General features: G+C 45.1%; 2 protein-coding genes across 3 annotated transcripts in view; both read left to right on the top strand.

Moving 5' to 3' along the window:
* Window positions 1-9,825: 9,825 nt before the first annotated feature.
* scrt2 (scratch family zinc finger 2) lies at window positions 9,826-18,157 on the top strand. The gene is made up of 2 exons (XM_076042415.1): window positions 9,826-10,680; window positions 14,349-18,157. The coding sequence occupies exons 1-2, from the start codon at window positions 10,518-10,520 to the stop codon at window positions 15,155-15,157; spliced, it is 972 nt and encodes a 323-aa protein (XP_075898530.1). The 5' UTR covers window positions 9,826-10,517; the 3' UTR covers window positions 15,158-18,157.
* spats2 (spermatogenesis associated serine rich 2) overlaps window positions 17,195-18,439 on the top strand; it is a 74,580-nt gene continuing 73,335 nt past the window's right edge. For both annotated transcript variants that reach the window (XM_076042413.1, XM_076042412.1), the window contains exon 1: window positions 17,195-17,206. The gene's annotated coding sequence lies outside the window, so the exon portion shown is untranslated. The remainder of the gene's footprint in view (window positions 17,207-18,439) is intronic.

Raw genomic sequence — 18,439 nt, 5'->3', positions numbered from 1 at the left:
TTAAGAGGCAATTAAAGTACCAACAGGAAAAATATGATTTGAAGATTTAGGTAATTTCTTCAAATAAAGTCAACAAATGACTACAAATATATATATAAGAATTATGAATATTTTTATGTGTGAAGCTCTCTTTAAGCTTTTTAGCAGGCTTTACTCAGGATCTTGAAGAAAGATGGTTTGATGAACACATGTCGCACACAGATATTTAATCACTTTCGTTATTTGTTCACGGGATTTTATAGAATTTACGTTGGCGATTGACTGGCTAATCATCTCTGGGGGAGTTCTTGATTTAGCGCGATAGCTTGATTTATACTCTTGATTTATCACTATGCACATGATCATATAGTGTTTGTGAATGTTGCGCTCACACTTAGAGATGCTGCCAAGCTTTTTATGTGCCGCAGCATTTTAATATGTTGCCACAAATGGGCAAAGCTGGACATTAAATCTACAAGTTAAACGCTGGTATTTCTTTTATATTTAAATTTGATTTATTTATTTATTTTTCACCCTGATAGTTATTCAATACTGGGTGAATGCTGTTTTTTTTTTTTTCCTAACCCAGACACAAACACGTGTCTCTGCCAAAGTAACTGCTTTTACATATTACATAAAGAAAGTGTTTTTAATGCGGGTGCAACCTTCTTCAGTTATGGTCAATACTGGCCGATGCGTCCTACGCGACCTGCTACGAGCCTTTGTTCCCCCTCTGAATGGATATGATAGATAGAACTGGAGCAGTGGAAGCCAAGACCATGACCGTTTGAGCGCTGACCTGGTTTTCACTGTAGCCGTCGTAAAACACAGAGTCAGAGTCCTGGGGACATGCAATAACATCGGGCCCTGGGTGTAATTCACTATCTTAGCGTGGGGCAATTTTTACAAAAGCCATTACATTTGCCTCGTGATTTGCTGTCGCCCCGGCGAGGGATTCAGGTGACTGCGAACCCCTCCCCCGTTAATGGAGTTCCAGCGATAAGGACAGGTCTGTTTATTAGCTACGTGCGGTCAAGCGTGGCAGGAACAGCTGAGCGCGGGCAGGTGTCGGGGCCCCTGCGAGGGCTCGGGCACCGCTGGCAGGCCCCGGCGCTCATTTCACGCACGTTACCGTCACACTGGCTACGCCGAAAATAAAATGAGGTTGTTCATGCACAACAATATAAGTGCTGAGTGATGAGTTTTCCTCAGAGCCACACCGCAGCGCGCCCCTCCTGGCAATTTGTTTTGTTTGCAGAAATCAATGAGTCATTTGTAGATTTGTTAATAGAAGAGCCAGAGGAGGAGCTCTATGAATGAAACATCAGCGCACATTATTGGGAAGGCCGCCGCGTTTCAAAAAGTAGGCCCGGCGACAGGCAGGAGCGAACACCGACGACGCACAATGCACAAAGTGTGGTAAACGATGAGCCGATATTGTATGAGGACACACCCACACCCACACACGCACACAAACTCACATGCGGAAAAGAAAGGTTATCACTTCCGGCGTGCACGTTTGCAGACATTTACAGAGCCTTGAGGAGAAAATGAACTTCAAATTAAAATGTCCATTTGATGCATTATCCTAATCGGGACGGATGGGGAAAGAGAAGTCTACGGTGCGCTCATCCTTCAGCCTAAGGGGACAGACTTGAAGAGTTGTCATTACCAACTTAGCCCACCACGATGAGCCTGTTGGGAGGTGAATTCACGGAGATTGTCTGCTGTTTTGACAGGTGTCTTTGCGGGTTAATTTATCAGGCAATTACAGAATAAAATGGATTCAGTTTTTACAGGGGAACGTGATTGATGTCGCTACAGTACGATACTGCTTAATTGATTGGTCTGAGTATTGAAAAGAAGCTCAAAATCCCAAATTACAGGCCATATTAAAGAACACTACTAAGTATTAAAATGTTTAGTGCCTGGTGTGTCTCATTGTTGGATTTGCAATGTCCTAAGCTTTTCAACACAAGAATGTGATTCACCTTACTTTCAGGCTCAGGGCAAATCTTGTCATTATTACAAATCTAAAAATATTTTTTTTTGACATTTTGTGCCAAAAAAATAAATAAGATTGACTTATCAACAAGGAATTGTTTATTTTTTTCAATTGAAAAATTTAAATCCTCCCTGTTACTTAACATCTTTGCAGTGCAGCTATCGACGGGCCAGACAGCAGACGGACCGGCAGCCTTTATGCAGCCTATATAAAGTGTGACCCGGGAGCCAGGGCTTTCTGTAAGTGTGCCAACGTGGACGCGCTTCCAGCAATAGTCATGCTTCTGCCAGCTGCATCATCTGTGCTTGCACAAAAGCATGCCCTTTGAAAAGCGCTCAGCACACACAAAAAGCAGTGATGCGTGCAGCACACGCATCAGTGTGCAAAATTGCATGCTCACATTACTCTTTATTCAACTTTGGATGCCCAATAGAAATGATAAGGGATGCATTTTTCAACTGCTAGATTTTATTTGGTCTATTTGGAGAGGGATTCACCAATTTTGCGTTGAAAAAAAATGTTTTTTTATGTTTTTTTTATTTAGAGGTAAATCTTGCATGAATATTAATGAATAACACAAAAAAATACTGAGTCTGGTTTGAAAAGATTTGGGGTAAAATCTAAATAGACGTCGACAGGCTGAAGTGGAAGCAACAGAGCTCATCCGTCCTCTGGCAAAAGACTCACTGTGACTTATACCAAGTGCACACATCGCTGTAGAGACACTCAATTATGATTCAAATCTCCATAACGGGGCAAAAAAGCCATTTGCCATGTGACCATCTGCAGTGCATCTCCTCTGATTCTGCCTGAATGTAGTTAGCCCAGCCCGCTGCACACTGTGAGAGTGCAAAGACTGGAACGTGCGGATTTATTAGTGTCAGGCTCAGACTGTAATCACCACAGGATCAGCGCTGTGCTGATAGATTAATTTCATTTTCTGTGATTTTTCTTTTTCGTTCTTTTTTTTTTTCTGCCCTCCTGAAAATCTCCGGGTGCTCCGGAACAAAGACGTGCCCCGTGGCCGCCACTGTTTCACTTTTTTCTCTCCTGATTTAAAACATTGTGTGAAGGCAGCGAGCGGTGCCGCTTTAGTCCCGGCGCCGTAATTATCGCCTGCTTTTCCTCTCCCAGGGATGTTCATGGACAAGGGCCTCATAACAGGTGACAGAATGCCTGCCAGCCGCCCCTAGTTCCCCGCCCCCACCCCAGAATGGCGACTATTATAAACCAAAAACGTATGCTCTCAATATATATGCAAATGACGCCTGGTCCCAAGGTGAAGTTCGTGGAGCAGCGGCGGCGCTTGCCTCTGTTTTGCTCATTTGCAAAAATGTTGGGAGCAACAAAGACCACAGGAAATTGAAAAATTGTTACTAAGTATTAGAAAAAGCAATCATTTTCCCCAGGCAGCCTAATCCTGTGGAAATTGATCACACCTATCGCTCTGACATGCACTGGTAGTGAAACACACAAAGGAGGAGAACGCTTGTTTCCTGGTGGAAAATTTGTTTAGTTGCACATTTCTTTCTATGTCTCTCTCTCTCTTTTTTTAAATAAAATTACTGGTCCGTGTGCAGTCAGGAACTGTTCTCTTTGTTTGTCCCCTTGGCTGCAAACAGTGAGTCCTCAAAAATGAAATTAGTATCAGGTGTGTAATTGTTTCCCCCCCCCGACTTTGCCGCCACCGCCGCGGCACACAACAGTGAGTAATCTCTCTGCCGGGCTGCGTTATGCATGCAAATCTGTCCATTTGTTGTCTAATTTTAAACACACTGATAGCATCTCACTAATGCATTGGCTCTTCCTTTGCGTGGAAGTACAAATTGGAAACGACAGTCTATTACCCACTGCTCTGACCTTCATGATGGAACATAATGTGAAAGGACCTACGATGCCTTTTCGTTGGTCGGGGGAGGGGAGGGTGGGGTAGGTGCGGGATTCTTGCGGAGGACACATTGGTGATTAATTAACCCAATTAATTTGGACTAAGATTATCTGAACAATTATTTCTCGATAAATCAGAGCAAGGTGTGATGATGACTACTGCAGCCGAGGTTTAATTACTGCATTAGAAAATGAAAGCGCATTATTAGGAACACACACACAAGAATTGCCTTTGGCCGAGATGAAAGATAGAACTTTTTGAAGAAGAACGTGTCGTCAGTGGCCTTGTAGACCACTGAGGATGAGTTGCCTTGACACAGAAAAGTTAGTATCTTGACACGGGCCCAAACACAAGAATATATCAGCAGCCACATGAAGCGTCAGTGTTTAGTCGCCAGCCACATCAGGCAATCAATATCTGGGTTGGAGCCACTTGAAGCAAAATTCAATCATAGAGAAACGTCTAATCAGAAAAGTCATTAGCGTGTGTGTAGCATTACGAAAATCTGAACTGCTACATGTTGTCCTTTATGATTGAGAGGTCCCATATTATCACCATTATTATTATCATTATTTTTAATTCTAGACTCCAGTGGAGCAGTCCTCGTGAAGGGTTGGTATTAATGAACTTTTTAGAATGCACTGTCTGAAAAAAATCTTCTCTATCTTTGCAGGGTTTCGGGTGGAGACACATATTGCTAGAAAACATTGGCAAAATGAATGATGCATAATGACGGACCTATTTAAAAAAAAACAAAAAAGTAAAAAGTGTTTTTGTTTTTTTTTAGATTTGCATTCTTGGTTGTAAACAGCCAAACCGGCCAAGCTGAGAAACTATGACACTGAGAGACTCTTAGCACCAAAGTGGTTAACCAGCTGAAACTTTTTTTTTTTTTTTTTAAATGGCTGAAAATATTGACTAAAAGAAAAAAACACGTGCTGCTCCCAAAATACTAAACTAGCTAGAACGAGTGCTTGAAACAGTAACCTGCGTTTTTGTACTTGTTTCTGCTTGAGGACAAAAGAAATTATGTGAGCCTTGGAAGCTGACACATTTGTTCTCAGTGGCTGACACCAGAGCTCCTTGCTGAGCATGATAGAAAGTAGCTGGTAGAGAGATTTCATATGGTTTATTGCTCCCACTTTCGCCGGGGTTATTTATTGAACCACCATTATGGCCCCTGCTCTCCTCAGCCACCCAAAGCCTCGGTGCCCCTCGATATGATGGAGGAATTTATGCCACATGAACGGCATACTGAGCCTGAGTTTAAGTGTTATTAAGAAGCATCACTCATGCATAGGATACTATTTACAGTAATGCATTCACGAGGGCGGCTCCTTCCTACGACGCCTCTTGAAGAAAAAAAATGATGATAGATTGTGTGCGCGAGGCTGTGGTGTGAGGCTGCGAGTGCGAGCAGGATGGGGGGACGGAGAGGGACCGGGTTTCAAGTGTTCCACGGGCTAAATGAAGAACAAACATGCACCATGCAAGACAGAGATGGAGAAAAGATTATCATCTGGAGATGAAAGGCAGAGGGAGAGAGTGGAGCAGGGGAGGGGGATTCATTCACTGCCACACAGCTGTCTTATTTGCAAGGTGTTGAGAAACCATTTTTTTTTCTCCTCCAAGAGGATGAAAAGATTCTTCTGAAGCCAACAGGGTCTGCTATCATTTTTGGGCAGCTTGAGCGCTGGAGATGTTATTAGCATAAATTATCTCCCCCACCAAAGAGATAGGAACATGCTCGCTCCTTTCTGCTTTTCACACTTAATTGCCCTATTTACTGAACACTTGCCCATGGACAACAAATGCACACATGCTCCAAGACGCATACAGGACAACAGGCAGACACAAGCCAAATAGGGCATGAGTGATACACTGAACTATCTGCCAAACAGCATTAGACACTGTGCGGCTGCCGAGCCCGTTAAGGTCCATTCACATTTCATGTCAGCTGGAGGACCCAAATACAAATATTAAATATGGGTTTCATGACAATCATTATGGTCTTGTGTTGTGATTAAATACATAAATAAATACACACACACATACATATATATACACATATGTAAATATAGACATATACGTACATACATTATATACATATATGTGTGTGCGTGTGTGCGTGTGTGGGTATATATATATATATTGTATATATGTATATAACTGGCAACTTATCCAGGGTGTGCCCTGCCACCCTGCCTTTGCAGTAAGACAGTTGGGTTACACCCCAAAAGACCCCTACAACCCAGAGTGCAGGAGGAAGCAGGTATAGAAGATGGATGGGTGGATCGATGGATGGATGTATACATCTTAAAAGAGGTTCAAGAATGTTGGTGCCAAATGTAGGAGAAGCTAACAAAAAAAGGCAGCCACAGTAAACAATTGCAGAAAGTAGATACTTGTTGCATGAGGTGCATTTACATTCTGTTTTAAACTCAGTATTTACCTGCAGTCTGCCTAAAGAGCACAACAGTCTCCTGCAGTAGCTCTGCAAAAAAAAAAAGGAGCCTCATTGAAGTGACCCAGTAAGCAAGAGTGAGGTGAATTATAGATGGCTACGCTTAATGGACTCTTAGCTTCTCTTCACCTAGCCCAACAAGCTCAGAGTGACGTTATATAAGCAGTGCCAGGCATGAGGTGCTTAAGTTTCAGGTTTAATGCATCAGAGTCGGAACTCGCAGTGTGAGTAATTCTCCACCGCTGCCCTGCGCGAATTAGCCGGAAGTCGAGTGCTTAAACAGGCATCCCGTGCCCATAAGTAGAAATAATAAATGTTCCTAATAGTTAATAGCTGCGGCGTCTCTTGAGAAAGAGTGTAAAGGAACACATCATCAAGGCTGACTTCATTCGTTCTGCCTTCCAGGTCATCTCCATAACCCTGGAGGGCCATACAGGATGTTAATGAGGTTGATGGTATCACAGCCTCCATCCACCAGAGCCGGGCCCGCCCACTCCCCTCCCTCCCAGCACCACGCAGTAAAAACCCTTCCTCCAGCCCGAGGGGGTCTGTCACTATGGTAACGTCCTGAGGCAGTGACCACATGTTAGAGGGAGACTGGGGGCCATAAGTGGACCGGAGCTCAGGCATGGAGAGGAGGAGCAGGACCAGGAGGAGGAGGAGGAGGAGGAGGAGGAGGAGGAGGAGTTTACAATACAAGTTACCTAAATAAAGCTTTCAGTGACACTGTTTCCTTCTGTTTGCCTCCATTCTAACCCCGAGGCCAACTTTTGGCTGAGTCTCCTATTTCCAACAGGTAAATAACTGGATTTCTTTCGTATTCAAACTAAAACTGAACATAAAAGCGGGAAGCTTAAGCACAGAGGTTAACTTTGGAGGAAAACATGTTAGGCGCAGAGGTCAGGCGACGCGTTCACCAATATCAATTCCAGCAGCGGACAAATTAACATAAAATCATTAACCCAGTGTTCAACAGAATGATCCGGCCTCCACTATTACAACACATCTTAATGACTTTGGAAAACATAATGTGACCCTTCACATTAAAAGCTGAAATAATTAGTCAGTAACCATGTTGAGATATAAAATACTCTAGTCTCTATGAAAGGGTCAGTTAACCCCTCAATAGAGAGAAAATGGTTTCAATAACCACTACAGGGGTGTCATTTTCAATAAATCCCCCAATACTGTAGATATATTTCCCCAAAACTACAACTCATTTTTGTTGTTGCAATGAACACTCTGTGACCAACACCTAATGAAAAAAAAATACTTATTTAGCCTTCCTGCACATAAAAATAAAGACTATATTACTGAGATAAACAAACACTTGTACGGTGTAAGCACGCTGATTCTAATGCCATGGCGTTTATAAAAGAAAATGTTTTTTGAAATTTTGGAAAATATCTCACAGAAAAGTGCTGCAATTTGTAAATTCCTTAAATATAAAATTATATTATGATTATTGTGCTTAAGTTACGTGTGAGTGCTTATTATTGGTGTGACACTGGGCCAAACAGTCTATTCTGTGTGACGATGAAGGTTCCTCTGACCTTTCGTGTCCTTGCCTCTGCACTATAAGCTTGCCCTGGTGACAGTGGAGTGAACTTATGCTGTAATGTACAATCGCATGTGCGTGATAAATCCCACCCATGGTGATTTAACGCCGCCCCCTCTTGAATCTGCCCGTCCAAGCTGCAGGGTCACTCTTTTGGAAAGGGTGGGGGGATTTAAAGCCATCAGGTGGAGGGGGCACCTCCATCTGACTCTATAAATTTAAAGAAACATGGACCGCACAAATCCAGGAGAAACATATAAATTATAAATATATTTTAATGTACATATGTACATACATACTGTATATATCATATTGTTGTTTTTTTTAATAAAATAAATACGCTTTTTTTTTTTAGGCTGAATATGTGTGGAATTCTTCAAAAACAGGATTTATCATTTCAACATTTCAAATTATTTACTACAACAATTTGTTATATGATGATCCAACAGATTCCAGATTGTTAAAATTATTTGGCTTATTTTGGTAATAAAGCAATGAATTGAGAGAAAAAAAAAATCTATATACATTTTTGTTGGGCAAATTCTCAACAATTTATTTTGATGTCTGTAGTCTAGACTTTTAGGACATTTAAAACCAGTTGAATATGGAACACGGACAGCCTTGCTTGGCTTTGTCCTTAACTGGATGCCGTATTTTAAGAAGGCGGTGATGCATAAAATATAATAAGTGAAAAGTAATTAACCTTAATTAACCTTGCTGGACAAAAAGATCCTAATGACTTTTTGGGTCCATATTCAGTCTCCATTCCCTCCCAGACATTAGCCACAGTAACACTCAAACATCACCGTTTCAAACAAACATTTGCATTTCTTTCTAAATCGCAAACTACCTCCCCAGTCTTTCTGTGGGCTGTGACAGAGATGAAAAAAAAAACCCAGCACTTTAGCCTAATCAGCATTTCATTATTGATCCAATGACATAAGACAATACATAATCAAACAAGTGACGTGACACAAGTGTTTCCTGTTGACTGAATCTAACAGGTGCGGCATTTCATGCACAAAGTGCTCCGCTGTATTTTCCAAACAAACACCCACGTTCATTCATCCGGGCATTCAAAATGAGACACGTTTTAAGCAGTTATGAACAAAACTATTCATGATGTAGCGTGAAAAAAATGAATACATTTAAAGGGTGCAGCTACAAGCCGAGTCCACACGGAGCAGCGAGGGAGAAAAATCTGGCCAATTTCACCGAGCGACGGCTCTAATCCTAGATTTCACCCTAATAAAGAAAAAAAATGTAATTAATTAATCAGGTAATTCACTGCCATGCATGACAGGACGCACATCTGTGCAGCGGGGGCGGGGGAGGTGGAGCGGCGTGGTGAGCCGTGCAGCTCTGGCCTGATCTTCAGCAGCAGCAGCAGCACAGGAATCCAGCCAGTTAGATTTAGAAACAACAACAACAACAAACAAAAGCAAACAAAAAATGGAAAAAAACGAAAACAAAAAAACAGGCTGCCCAGCAAGTGGCTGAAGGTCTCAGAAAAGCTCTGCTGTCGCTGCACGTGTGCTTTGTAGACGCAGCAGCAGCAGCAGCAGCAGCAGCGTGGTGGACGATGGGATGTCTGAGGCTGTCTGAGGTGACGCGGCGGTGACACGGTGGGTGGTGGGGGGAGGGGGCGAGGGTGGGTGAAGCCCTCCTTTACGCGATGCAAACATAAACTGTGCCACTTCATCTGAAAACAATGTGTGTGTGTGTGTGTGTGTGTGTGTGTGGGGGGGGGGGCCGCACAGGACAGCAGCGAGTGAGTGTGCTCTCAGCCACGTCTCCATTGTCTGCCCGCCTCTTTCACTCCTCCTCCGAGCATGGAGCATAAGCGGGGTGAAAGAGGGAGGGGTGGGGTGGGGAGAGAGAGAGAGAGAAAGAGAGAGAGAGAGAGAGAGAGAGAGACTGGGGGGTTTGGAAAGAGGAGGGGGCAGTTGGGGGGTGGGGGGGGTTAGTGGGGGTCTGGCTGTGTTCTTTCTCCTCTGTCTGTGTGTGCGAATGCACAGACGGTTCAGTAGTAATTTGATGTGTGTCCCCGGGGACATTTGATGGATTAAAGCTAAGCAGCTCCATTTCGCAGCACCACCTGATCTTCCACTGCCTGTGCCCCATATAAAGGCTGGCGTGATTGCTGATCTCAGCTAGTCTGACAGTCTCTCTCTCCCTCTCTCTCTCGCACGCTCTCTCTCTCTCCCTCCTCTCTCTGTCTGTCTGTCTCCATCTCTTCTCTTCCTCACTGGTCTCCCCCCCCCAAGCCTGCTGCATCACAGGAGCTATCCAGTGCTGAACGGGAACACGCTTTCATTTTTTTTTTTTTTTTATTTTCCTGGGGAAAGCTGGGGGAGCCAGAGAGTCTCGCAGCACAGCGTCGCCGTCAGCCTCGTTCTCCGCCGGTTTCCATCTTCTTCCTCATCCTATGTTTTTTTTTTTTTGCCTTTTTCTTCTTTTTTTGGAGGGGGCCGCCAACGCTTCTTCTTCTTCTTCACGTCCGCCGCCAGTGGGGAAAAAAAGGGATTTACCGTCAAAGCCAGCTCCGCCGTCCGCGTGCTTCCTCAGAGGGGTCTCTCCTCTCATGTGTTTTTCTCGGCGCCGTGTTTTCACCCACTGAAACATGCCCCGCTCATTTCTCGTCAAGAAGATCAAGCTCGATGATTTCTCCTCATCCAACGTGGCCACATCCAATCACCATCACCACCTGGACGACTCCTTCACTTTTGCACGCTCCATCACAGACTCGGCGGTGACCAGCCTCGGCGTTCGTCTCAGCGAGAATGGTGAGTTGAAAACGTGCCTCCCGCTCTCAACCCCTCGCTACACTTTGGAAAGACGTGCTGCCGGTGCTCTGGAACGGCGGATGGCTCCGCTGGTTTCCAGCGGCAGCCTGGTGTTTGGCCGCTGACAAACATCCTCTTTTGTTTCCTGTCGGCGGGCATTATAGCCTCTGCCTCGGCCAATAATAAAACACCGGCGCTGGTGCGATGGATGATTAGCGAGAGATGTTAAGAAAAAAAAAAAAAAAAAACGCAGCCGGCTGATGTTTTGCATCAACATCCCAAATAATCCCCTCTGCAGTCACCCCACCCCTCAGTCGCCCTGACTTTTTCTGTTTTTTGACTCCGGTGAAGGGCAGACACAATTCAGGTCACAGCCGGGGATTAGCTTATGTAAATAGGGGGGTGGAGGTGGTGGGGGCGAAATATGTGTAGAACCAAAAAGCGGCTCCAGTTGCGTATTTTTGCGACTGTAGCAACTCCGTGTCGGCGTGCGGGGCTGCCTGCAGCCGCCGCGCGTCATCCGGGACTGAAAAATTCATGAATATGAAAGATGAGTATCGGATGATACATTTGTCCTTAGCTGTTATTGTCCTTGAGTTCCAATCACGGTCCGATCCTCCGTCGGCCCCCCCACCCCCACCTCCACCTCCCCCTCTCCCTCTCTCTCCCTTCCCATCCAAATGGAGCACGCACAGTCTCCCCACCCCCATCCATCCATCGCCGCTCCACTACATTTTTTTTCCCCCCTCCTTCCGGGCATTTGAAAACTAGCAGGGGTTAGAGTTTCAGCCGTTTGCAGGCCCCATCGTCGCCACAAGAGACGTCGACGCGCAGCACTGTACAGCCGGCGGGGAGGCGGGGAGCCGGGGCGCTGAAGGCGTAGCGAGGGAGAGGAGGAAAAAGGAGACAAAAAAAAAATGCCGGGGGTGGGGGGGGCGAGAGGGAGGGGGAGAGGGGGAGAGGGGTAGAGGGAAGGAGGGGGGGGGGGAGCAACGAGGCTCCATCACGTGACGCGAGGTTGTACAGTAAACACGAAAGAGAAGAAGAGGCTGCGCGGTGGTTAACGGCACGCTGAGCCGAGAGGCGACCTTCGCTCTCACCGTCCGCTTCAACGAGAGCGCCGCTTCCATTTTGTGGACGCGTTTGGGACAGCCGGGTGCATCTTTGTTGCCATTTCTGTGATTTTAGAGATGATCTTTTTTGGGAAAATATATTTTTTCTACAGTACAAACAGCCAAATAGTGTGTCGCCTCATGTTGTGAGCGTGCCCACCTGTTCTACAGTGAAAACCACAGCTCAGTAAATCAGGCTCAGGATGATTAAGGATGACAAATCACAGGGCTGTAAATTAATATTGTGGCTTCACTTACAGCAGCTGGTTGAGATGTATGTCAGGTCAGCGTGCTTGAATCAAATTGCACAGATTTCCTCCAGCAAGAAAGTCCTTTTGCATGATTTAATTGGTATTTAGCCAGTTCTTCAACAGCGACACTAAAATAGAGCAAATACAAAATAAAGGAGCTGACAGGTGTTGGGAAAAAAAGGGGGCTATTTAATGAAAATGCACGAGCTGCTGGTTGAAAAGAGAGGGGGAGCAAAGTGAAAGAAATCACAGCGTGGCTGAAAACACCTCTCATCAGCACTTTTTGCCGCACCAGCACATTTTCTCTTCCTCCCATTGTGGAGACATTTGACTTGAGTGTCTGTCGAACAACAAAGAGGGTGGCTGAGAGGGTCCATTAATTACATGCTTACTTTGCATTAGAGGAATGAGTCTATGGGCTGTAAAGGCTGAGACAGCACGAACCCTAAACGATGAGCTCTGTGTCTGACCTTGGGTAATTGAAACGTGGTAAACAGCTGCGGTTGCATTTGTGCCGTTTCTTTTTTCTGTTTTTTGTGTGTGTGTGTGTGTGTGTGTGTGTGTGTGTGTGTGTGTGTGTGTGTGTGGGGGGGGGGTGTTTGGTGAAAAATAAAAAAAACATATTTTCAAGGAAGGAAGTGATGAAGGCTGTTTGCTGGTGGCACAAGATGCTGTGACGTGCTGAGAGCTGTTTCGTCTCTTCCTAAACGTATTTAATCGTATTTCCTGCTTTTGTTATTATTATTACTTTTATTTTTCAAATAAACTTTTGTGGTCTCCTGCTGAAACGGTGCAGCGCAGCACAATAGCGTGTGTGCGCCGACCTGTTGTCTCCCTGTCGCTGCTGCGTTACGAAAAGGGGTGTGGGAACGGAGACCCTCCCAGCGAGGAGAGGCTGGAGTAGGAAGGAAGCACTTAAGCTGATTCCATAATGGTTTCTTGAAGGCACTTGAGCGCACTCGGCTGCCGCAGACAGGTGACCCCTCTTCACGTCCAAACATTATCCAGAGGACGGCGGCGCAACGTGCTCGATAAAGCGCGACTGTGTGTCACGGATACTTTATCTGCTCCTCGCAGCGTCCCCGCGTCTTCCCCGCTTTGCCCTCGCAGCTGCACTGTTTTACATACGACGGCCTATTGATCAATTCCAAACTTTGAATTCCATTATAAAGCAGTCAATAACTAATTTCCACCGCTTGCTGCACACAGTGTTCAGGAATGCCTCTCTCCCTGGCCTGACGTTACGCACTATTTGCCTCCGAAAGGAATATTTAAGGCCACGTTTTGTTGGTGCAGTCACACACTCCACCTGTGGAGGATCAACCGCCTGAGGTTAAACGCATTTAACATTTCTTTAACTCGCGAGATTCGGGGCAGAGGATAATACTTATTTCCGTTTGACTGAATTTAGCTGCAGCAAGCCTTTTAGCTCCTCTGGCACTGGCGTGCTTCAGAGGGAGAAGAAAAGACATGAATGATGCCAACAAAGATTTATCTCTCAAATCAGGCTGTGCGCAGTTGGAGATATTTAAATCACCCAGGGTGCTTTGTGTTTGCCTCACTTTTTTTTTTTTTTACCTGCTTCCAGACTAAAAAAGAAACAAGAACAAAAACAAAACAAAAAAAAAATCAAATCCATCAGGGTGTCAGGAGCCGTGCAACATTTATCAAATCCAAAACACAACAAAAAAAACCCACTTACAATAAAAGATTTACCAGAATAATTGATATGCATGCAACCTTGTGTTTTTTTCAACCTTTAAAGATAAACTAAAGAAAAACGGTGACTCTTTCCAAAAAAATAAAATAAAAAATAACCCACAGTTTCAGAAATGTACTAGTACATTTTTTAGATTTGTAAGCAGAAATGGGATGCCGCCCCCCATCCCCCACCCCGACCCCACTGGGGCACAGAGTGCTGACCTATCTTTAAGAAAAAGAGTTCTAATCAATACTTTATATAAGAGCGGCTTAATATGCATCCTCTCGCGCAGGAGACGTCTTTGATGAGACGTCGTCCGCTGCTGATCCTCGCAGCCAAATTGCATTCGGAGCACATCATGTTCCTCCGCATCACTGCACTACCCCAACCTGTGGGCTTGAGGAGAGGAGGGAGTGGGGGGGAGAAAAGCAATTAGGCCCATGCTGCCACTAACCCTCTCGCCGTTTTTTTTCCTTTTCTTTTTACAAACGGCAACCGTCCAACATGATAATCACGTAATCAGCAACATGTCACTGTGTCCTCCTCCTCCTCCGTCAACAACCCCTGGCCAACTGTGTCTGCGTGTGTGTCTCCTTCACCCAGGCTACATCCAGGATTACATCACGCCATCTGCATACCAAGAGGAGAAGAAGATGGAGCACAAGCTGGCGTCGCCGGTGTCGGATCCCCTCTACGCCCAGGTGAGCGGCGGCGAGGAGTACTGCGACCCCGACCTCAAGCACCCCGACAGCCCCCAGTCCGGCATGACCGCCAGCGGCTTTTACAGCGGTGAATCGGAGGCCCTGGCCGAGGGTTACACCATGGATGCCTTCTTCATCACCGACGGGCGCTCCAGGCGGAAGGGCGACGGCGGCGAGAGTCAGGGCGCGGCGTCCAGGAGCAGCAGCGCCAGCGGCCAGGAGAGGGCGGCGGCGGCCGGCGGCGGCGGCGGCCGGCACTCGTGCAACGAGTGCGGCAAGACGTACGCCACCTCGTCCAACCTCAGCAGACACAAGCAGACGCACCGCAGCTTGGACAGCAAGATGGCCCGCAAGTGTCCCACCTGCAACAAGGTGTACGTGTCCATGCCGGCGCTGGCCATGCACATCCTCACCCACGACCTCAAGCACAAGTGCGATGTGTGCAGCAAGGCCTTCAGCCGCCCGTGGCTCCTGCAGGGCCACATGCGCTCGCACACGGGCGAGAAGCCCTTTGCGTGCGCGCACTGTGGCAAAGCCTTCGCCGACCGCTCCAACCTCCGCGCCCACATGCAAACACACTCTGCCTTCAAGCACTACCGGTGCAAGCGTTGCAATAAGACCTTCGCCCTCAAGTCCTACCTGAACAAGCACTACGAGTCGGCTTGCTTCAAGGGCTCGGCGGACGAGGACGACTCCGGATCGGAAAAATAACGGCGAGGAGCGAGAGTTGGAAAAAAAACATTGTTTTTTTTTCCCCCTCAAGTCCCCCCAGCTGTCGGTTCACTACCAATAACCCTGTTCACTCGGCCCTCCATTGCCTTTTTTTTCTTCCCTTTTTTTAGAAAGCAATATTTTCACTGAGATTACGTGAAGAGACTCCAACGATCCATGGCAAAGACAATTTCAAAAAAAAACAAAAGATGCTGGATTATTTCCCTGCACAGTAGCCAATCGTCCACAGAAACATACAATCAAACAACCTTGCCACTCCCACCCCGACCTCCAACCCCCCCCCCCCGACCTCCACCCACCTACCCACCTGATAGAGACTGTAGATGATAGATGTACACAGTTAAGCAACACGTGCTCGCACGGATGCAGGAACATGTAAACACGCTCACTCAGACAAACACACAAACACACACACACACGCATACACATATGCACACAGACACACATTAATGTACGCACGTGTGTACACACACTTACACAAACAACTATATATGAGGCCTGGCATGTGAATTTTTATCAATGACTATAATGATATTGATATCAATAGTAATAATATTTAGATTCCTGATATTTTATAGCAAATAGTGATGAAAAAAATGCTAAAAAAAAAATCATAAAAAGGACTAACAGTGTTCTTTTGTTTTTTAGAGACAAAATGACCTCTTGTATTTTTATGCTGCTTTTTATTTGCTAAGAATTGAATTCTTTTGCAACTGCCAACATGAACTTTTTATGAAAATGTGAACTATGACAGTATTTGCAAAAAAAGGAGATCATTTTAAAAGGTTAAAAAAAAAAGAAGACAAAACCCCACTTTTTTCCGCACCAATGTTCCAATTCAACGGATGTTATTTTTCTATTTGATTTTTCTAAATTTATTTTTGTTGTGCTTATTATTATCTTTTGTCGACGAAAGCATCTTTGTAACTGTGGGTATTCAAAAAAAAAGAAAGAAAGAAATTACAGGCCATAGGTCTTTCACTTCTGCCAGAGCTGTAATTTTAAAAAGTTGAAATGGCCTGTTGAACAGGTTTTTACGCTCAGTCTGATCAAAAATATGGTCTCACACTGATTTACAGACTCGGACATAAAACACTGGGAGCCAGACCAAATGATCCATTGTAATAAGTGCCATGTGCAGGTGACTCGTCTATAGCAATGAAACTCTCACTGTTCTTCCTCTAACTTGGTGGCTTTATGGTGCATCGCCCCATTTTAAAGAGCAATCTCCATCCAGTATTTGAGGTGCTCCACCTCTACCAGTGTTACCTCAGATAGAAGGGATGGACTCATACACCCCCAGTTACAAAGTGACGGTCAAATTAATGTTTGTCTGTTTTATATGTCGCTCAAAGCTCTGCCCACATTTTTAGATGCATACCATCTATTTATCATGTAAATACTTTATTTATTTACCTATTTATCTATTTATTTATTTACCCTTATTTTCTGCGTATTTATTGACGACCTGATTATTTGTTAATGGTCATGTATTTATTTATTATTTAAAAAAATGAACATCCATTGACCTTGTAAGATGCTGCTGATCTTCAAAGAAAATGTTTATATGCATGAAAACTGTAGAGAGTCCGTGGGACTTAGTTTTTTTTATTTTTTTATTTTCTATTTATTTTTTAAAGAGGAACAATGTGCAGTGCTAGTGCTGGGACACTTCTAAATGAATGAACACTGAGTTACTTTGGTTTCCGTGGCAATAACTTCACACCGACACAGTAACTAACACGTGGAACAATCACAGTCGTCCTTTTTTCAGTCGATTGAGGGCAATAAAACAAACAAAAAATAGCAAATCCTGCTCCAACTCACTGTTACTCTCAAAAATTGTGGCTTCCAGTAGACGGGGAAATCTTTTGGCCCGTTGTCCTCTTTCAATCTCAGGCAATAAATAATTGTGGGGTGTGCACTCAATCGCCATCCGCGTGTGAAACTATCGGATTGTTCAAATTAGAGAGCCAAACAATGTTGGGTATCAGAGGTGCACAAGCAATAAAAAAAGAAAAGAAAAGAGTGGAGCAGTGACTATGAGCAACACGCAATCGTTACACAGCAAGAAAAACGATAATTTGACTGAAAAAGGCTGCTGGTCTTCAATTCACTTCTTGTTATTGTAAATTTCTCATTAGTTTTTAAAAGCAACCAGGTACAACAACTCTCTTCTGGCAGCTGTAGGAACGATTCACCTGAACTGCAGAGTTCACTGTTAGACAGCAGGATTACAATAATTCCCTTTTAGGTCACAGGCATTGCCGAGCGCTTCGCATCGCACGGCTAAATTAAAAAAAAAAAAAAAAAAAAAAAAAAATCACAGTTGCTTCCTACTAATTTCCGAGTCGATGAGAAGAGCACAGCAGAGGTCCCCCAGAGGAGCGAGAGGAAGGTTCCTTCCCCGTTACGACAGACAGAGCAGGGAGGGAGGTCACCGACACACCGCAGCCTTCACTTATAGAAAATGATATTGACACAGACAGTTTTCCGAGACGGGCCGCAATAAAAACGAGGCGCCGCAACGCATGTCAAACTTCGCCATCACTCGTTCCTCCACTACCCCCCCTCCACTCCCCCTCCCCCATCCGCCCCCCCACCGCAGCCGTCCCCATCTCGTCCAAACTGCCTCTAAACAGACGCGCGGCGGACGAGATGCGCTGAAGTGGGATTGGCGGAGGGTGGCGGACTGTGGGAGGATAACAGGTGTTTTCAGACAGACTGCAGATAGGGGAGCGTAATTGAGTCGGTGAGCGACCTCCAAGGGGAAGGTCAAGCACCAGCAGGCAAACGCACTGTCAGCTATTTGCATATTCCAAAATGGATGACACGCTCGCAGCCGTGCTGAGCTCGGCCCTTCCGGAAAATAAGGGGGCGGGGGACATACTGTGGCGATAAAAAGAAAGAAGAGGAGTCTCTGCTCCGTTTGAACATCCTCTTCTTCCTCCTTTTCTTTTTCTCTCGCTTGTTTTTTTTTTTTTTTAAACCATCATCTCGTCAATGGTCGTCAGTGTCAAGTGTCACAGCTGAATCCCTGCATGAGAGCATCCAAACCACCTGTCTCTTGATTAACTTGCTGAACACACAATTTGGCACACTGCTTGTTACCGAACAGACGCAGCAATCACAACTTCCGGGAGATTCTTCCTCTTTTTTAAAAAAATAAAAATAAAAATTATATATTTAGTCTGTTTTGTGTTACAGAAAATTTGTGTTTTTTTTTAAATGACACATAAAAGCAAAGAGAACTTTGAGAGC

The sequence above is a fragment of the Nelusetta ayraudi genome, unplaced genomic scaffold (assembly GCF_046127955.1).
Source record: "Nelusetta ayraudi isolate G7.1 ecotype Tasmania unplaced genomic scaffold, CSIRO-AGI_Nayr_v1 ptg000070l, whole genome shotgun sequence".
Lineage (NCBI taxonomy): Eukaryota > Metazoa > Chordata > Actinopteri > Tetraodontiformes > Monacanthidae > Nelusetta > Nelusetta ayraudi.
This window is presented reverse-complemented; position numbering and strand designations above follow the sequence as displayed.

Bases quoted from the DNA above. Each gene is read 5' to 3' on its own strand.
- scrt2 (XM_076042415.1), top strand. From the start codon at position 10,518: ATGCCCCGCTCATTTCTCGTCAAGAAGATCAAGCTCGATGATTTCTCC. The intron at 10,681-14,348 runs GTGAGTTGAAAA...TCCTTCACCCAG, and splicing joins CGTTCGTCTCAGCGAGAATG to GCTACATCCAGGATTACATC.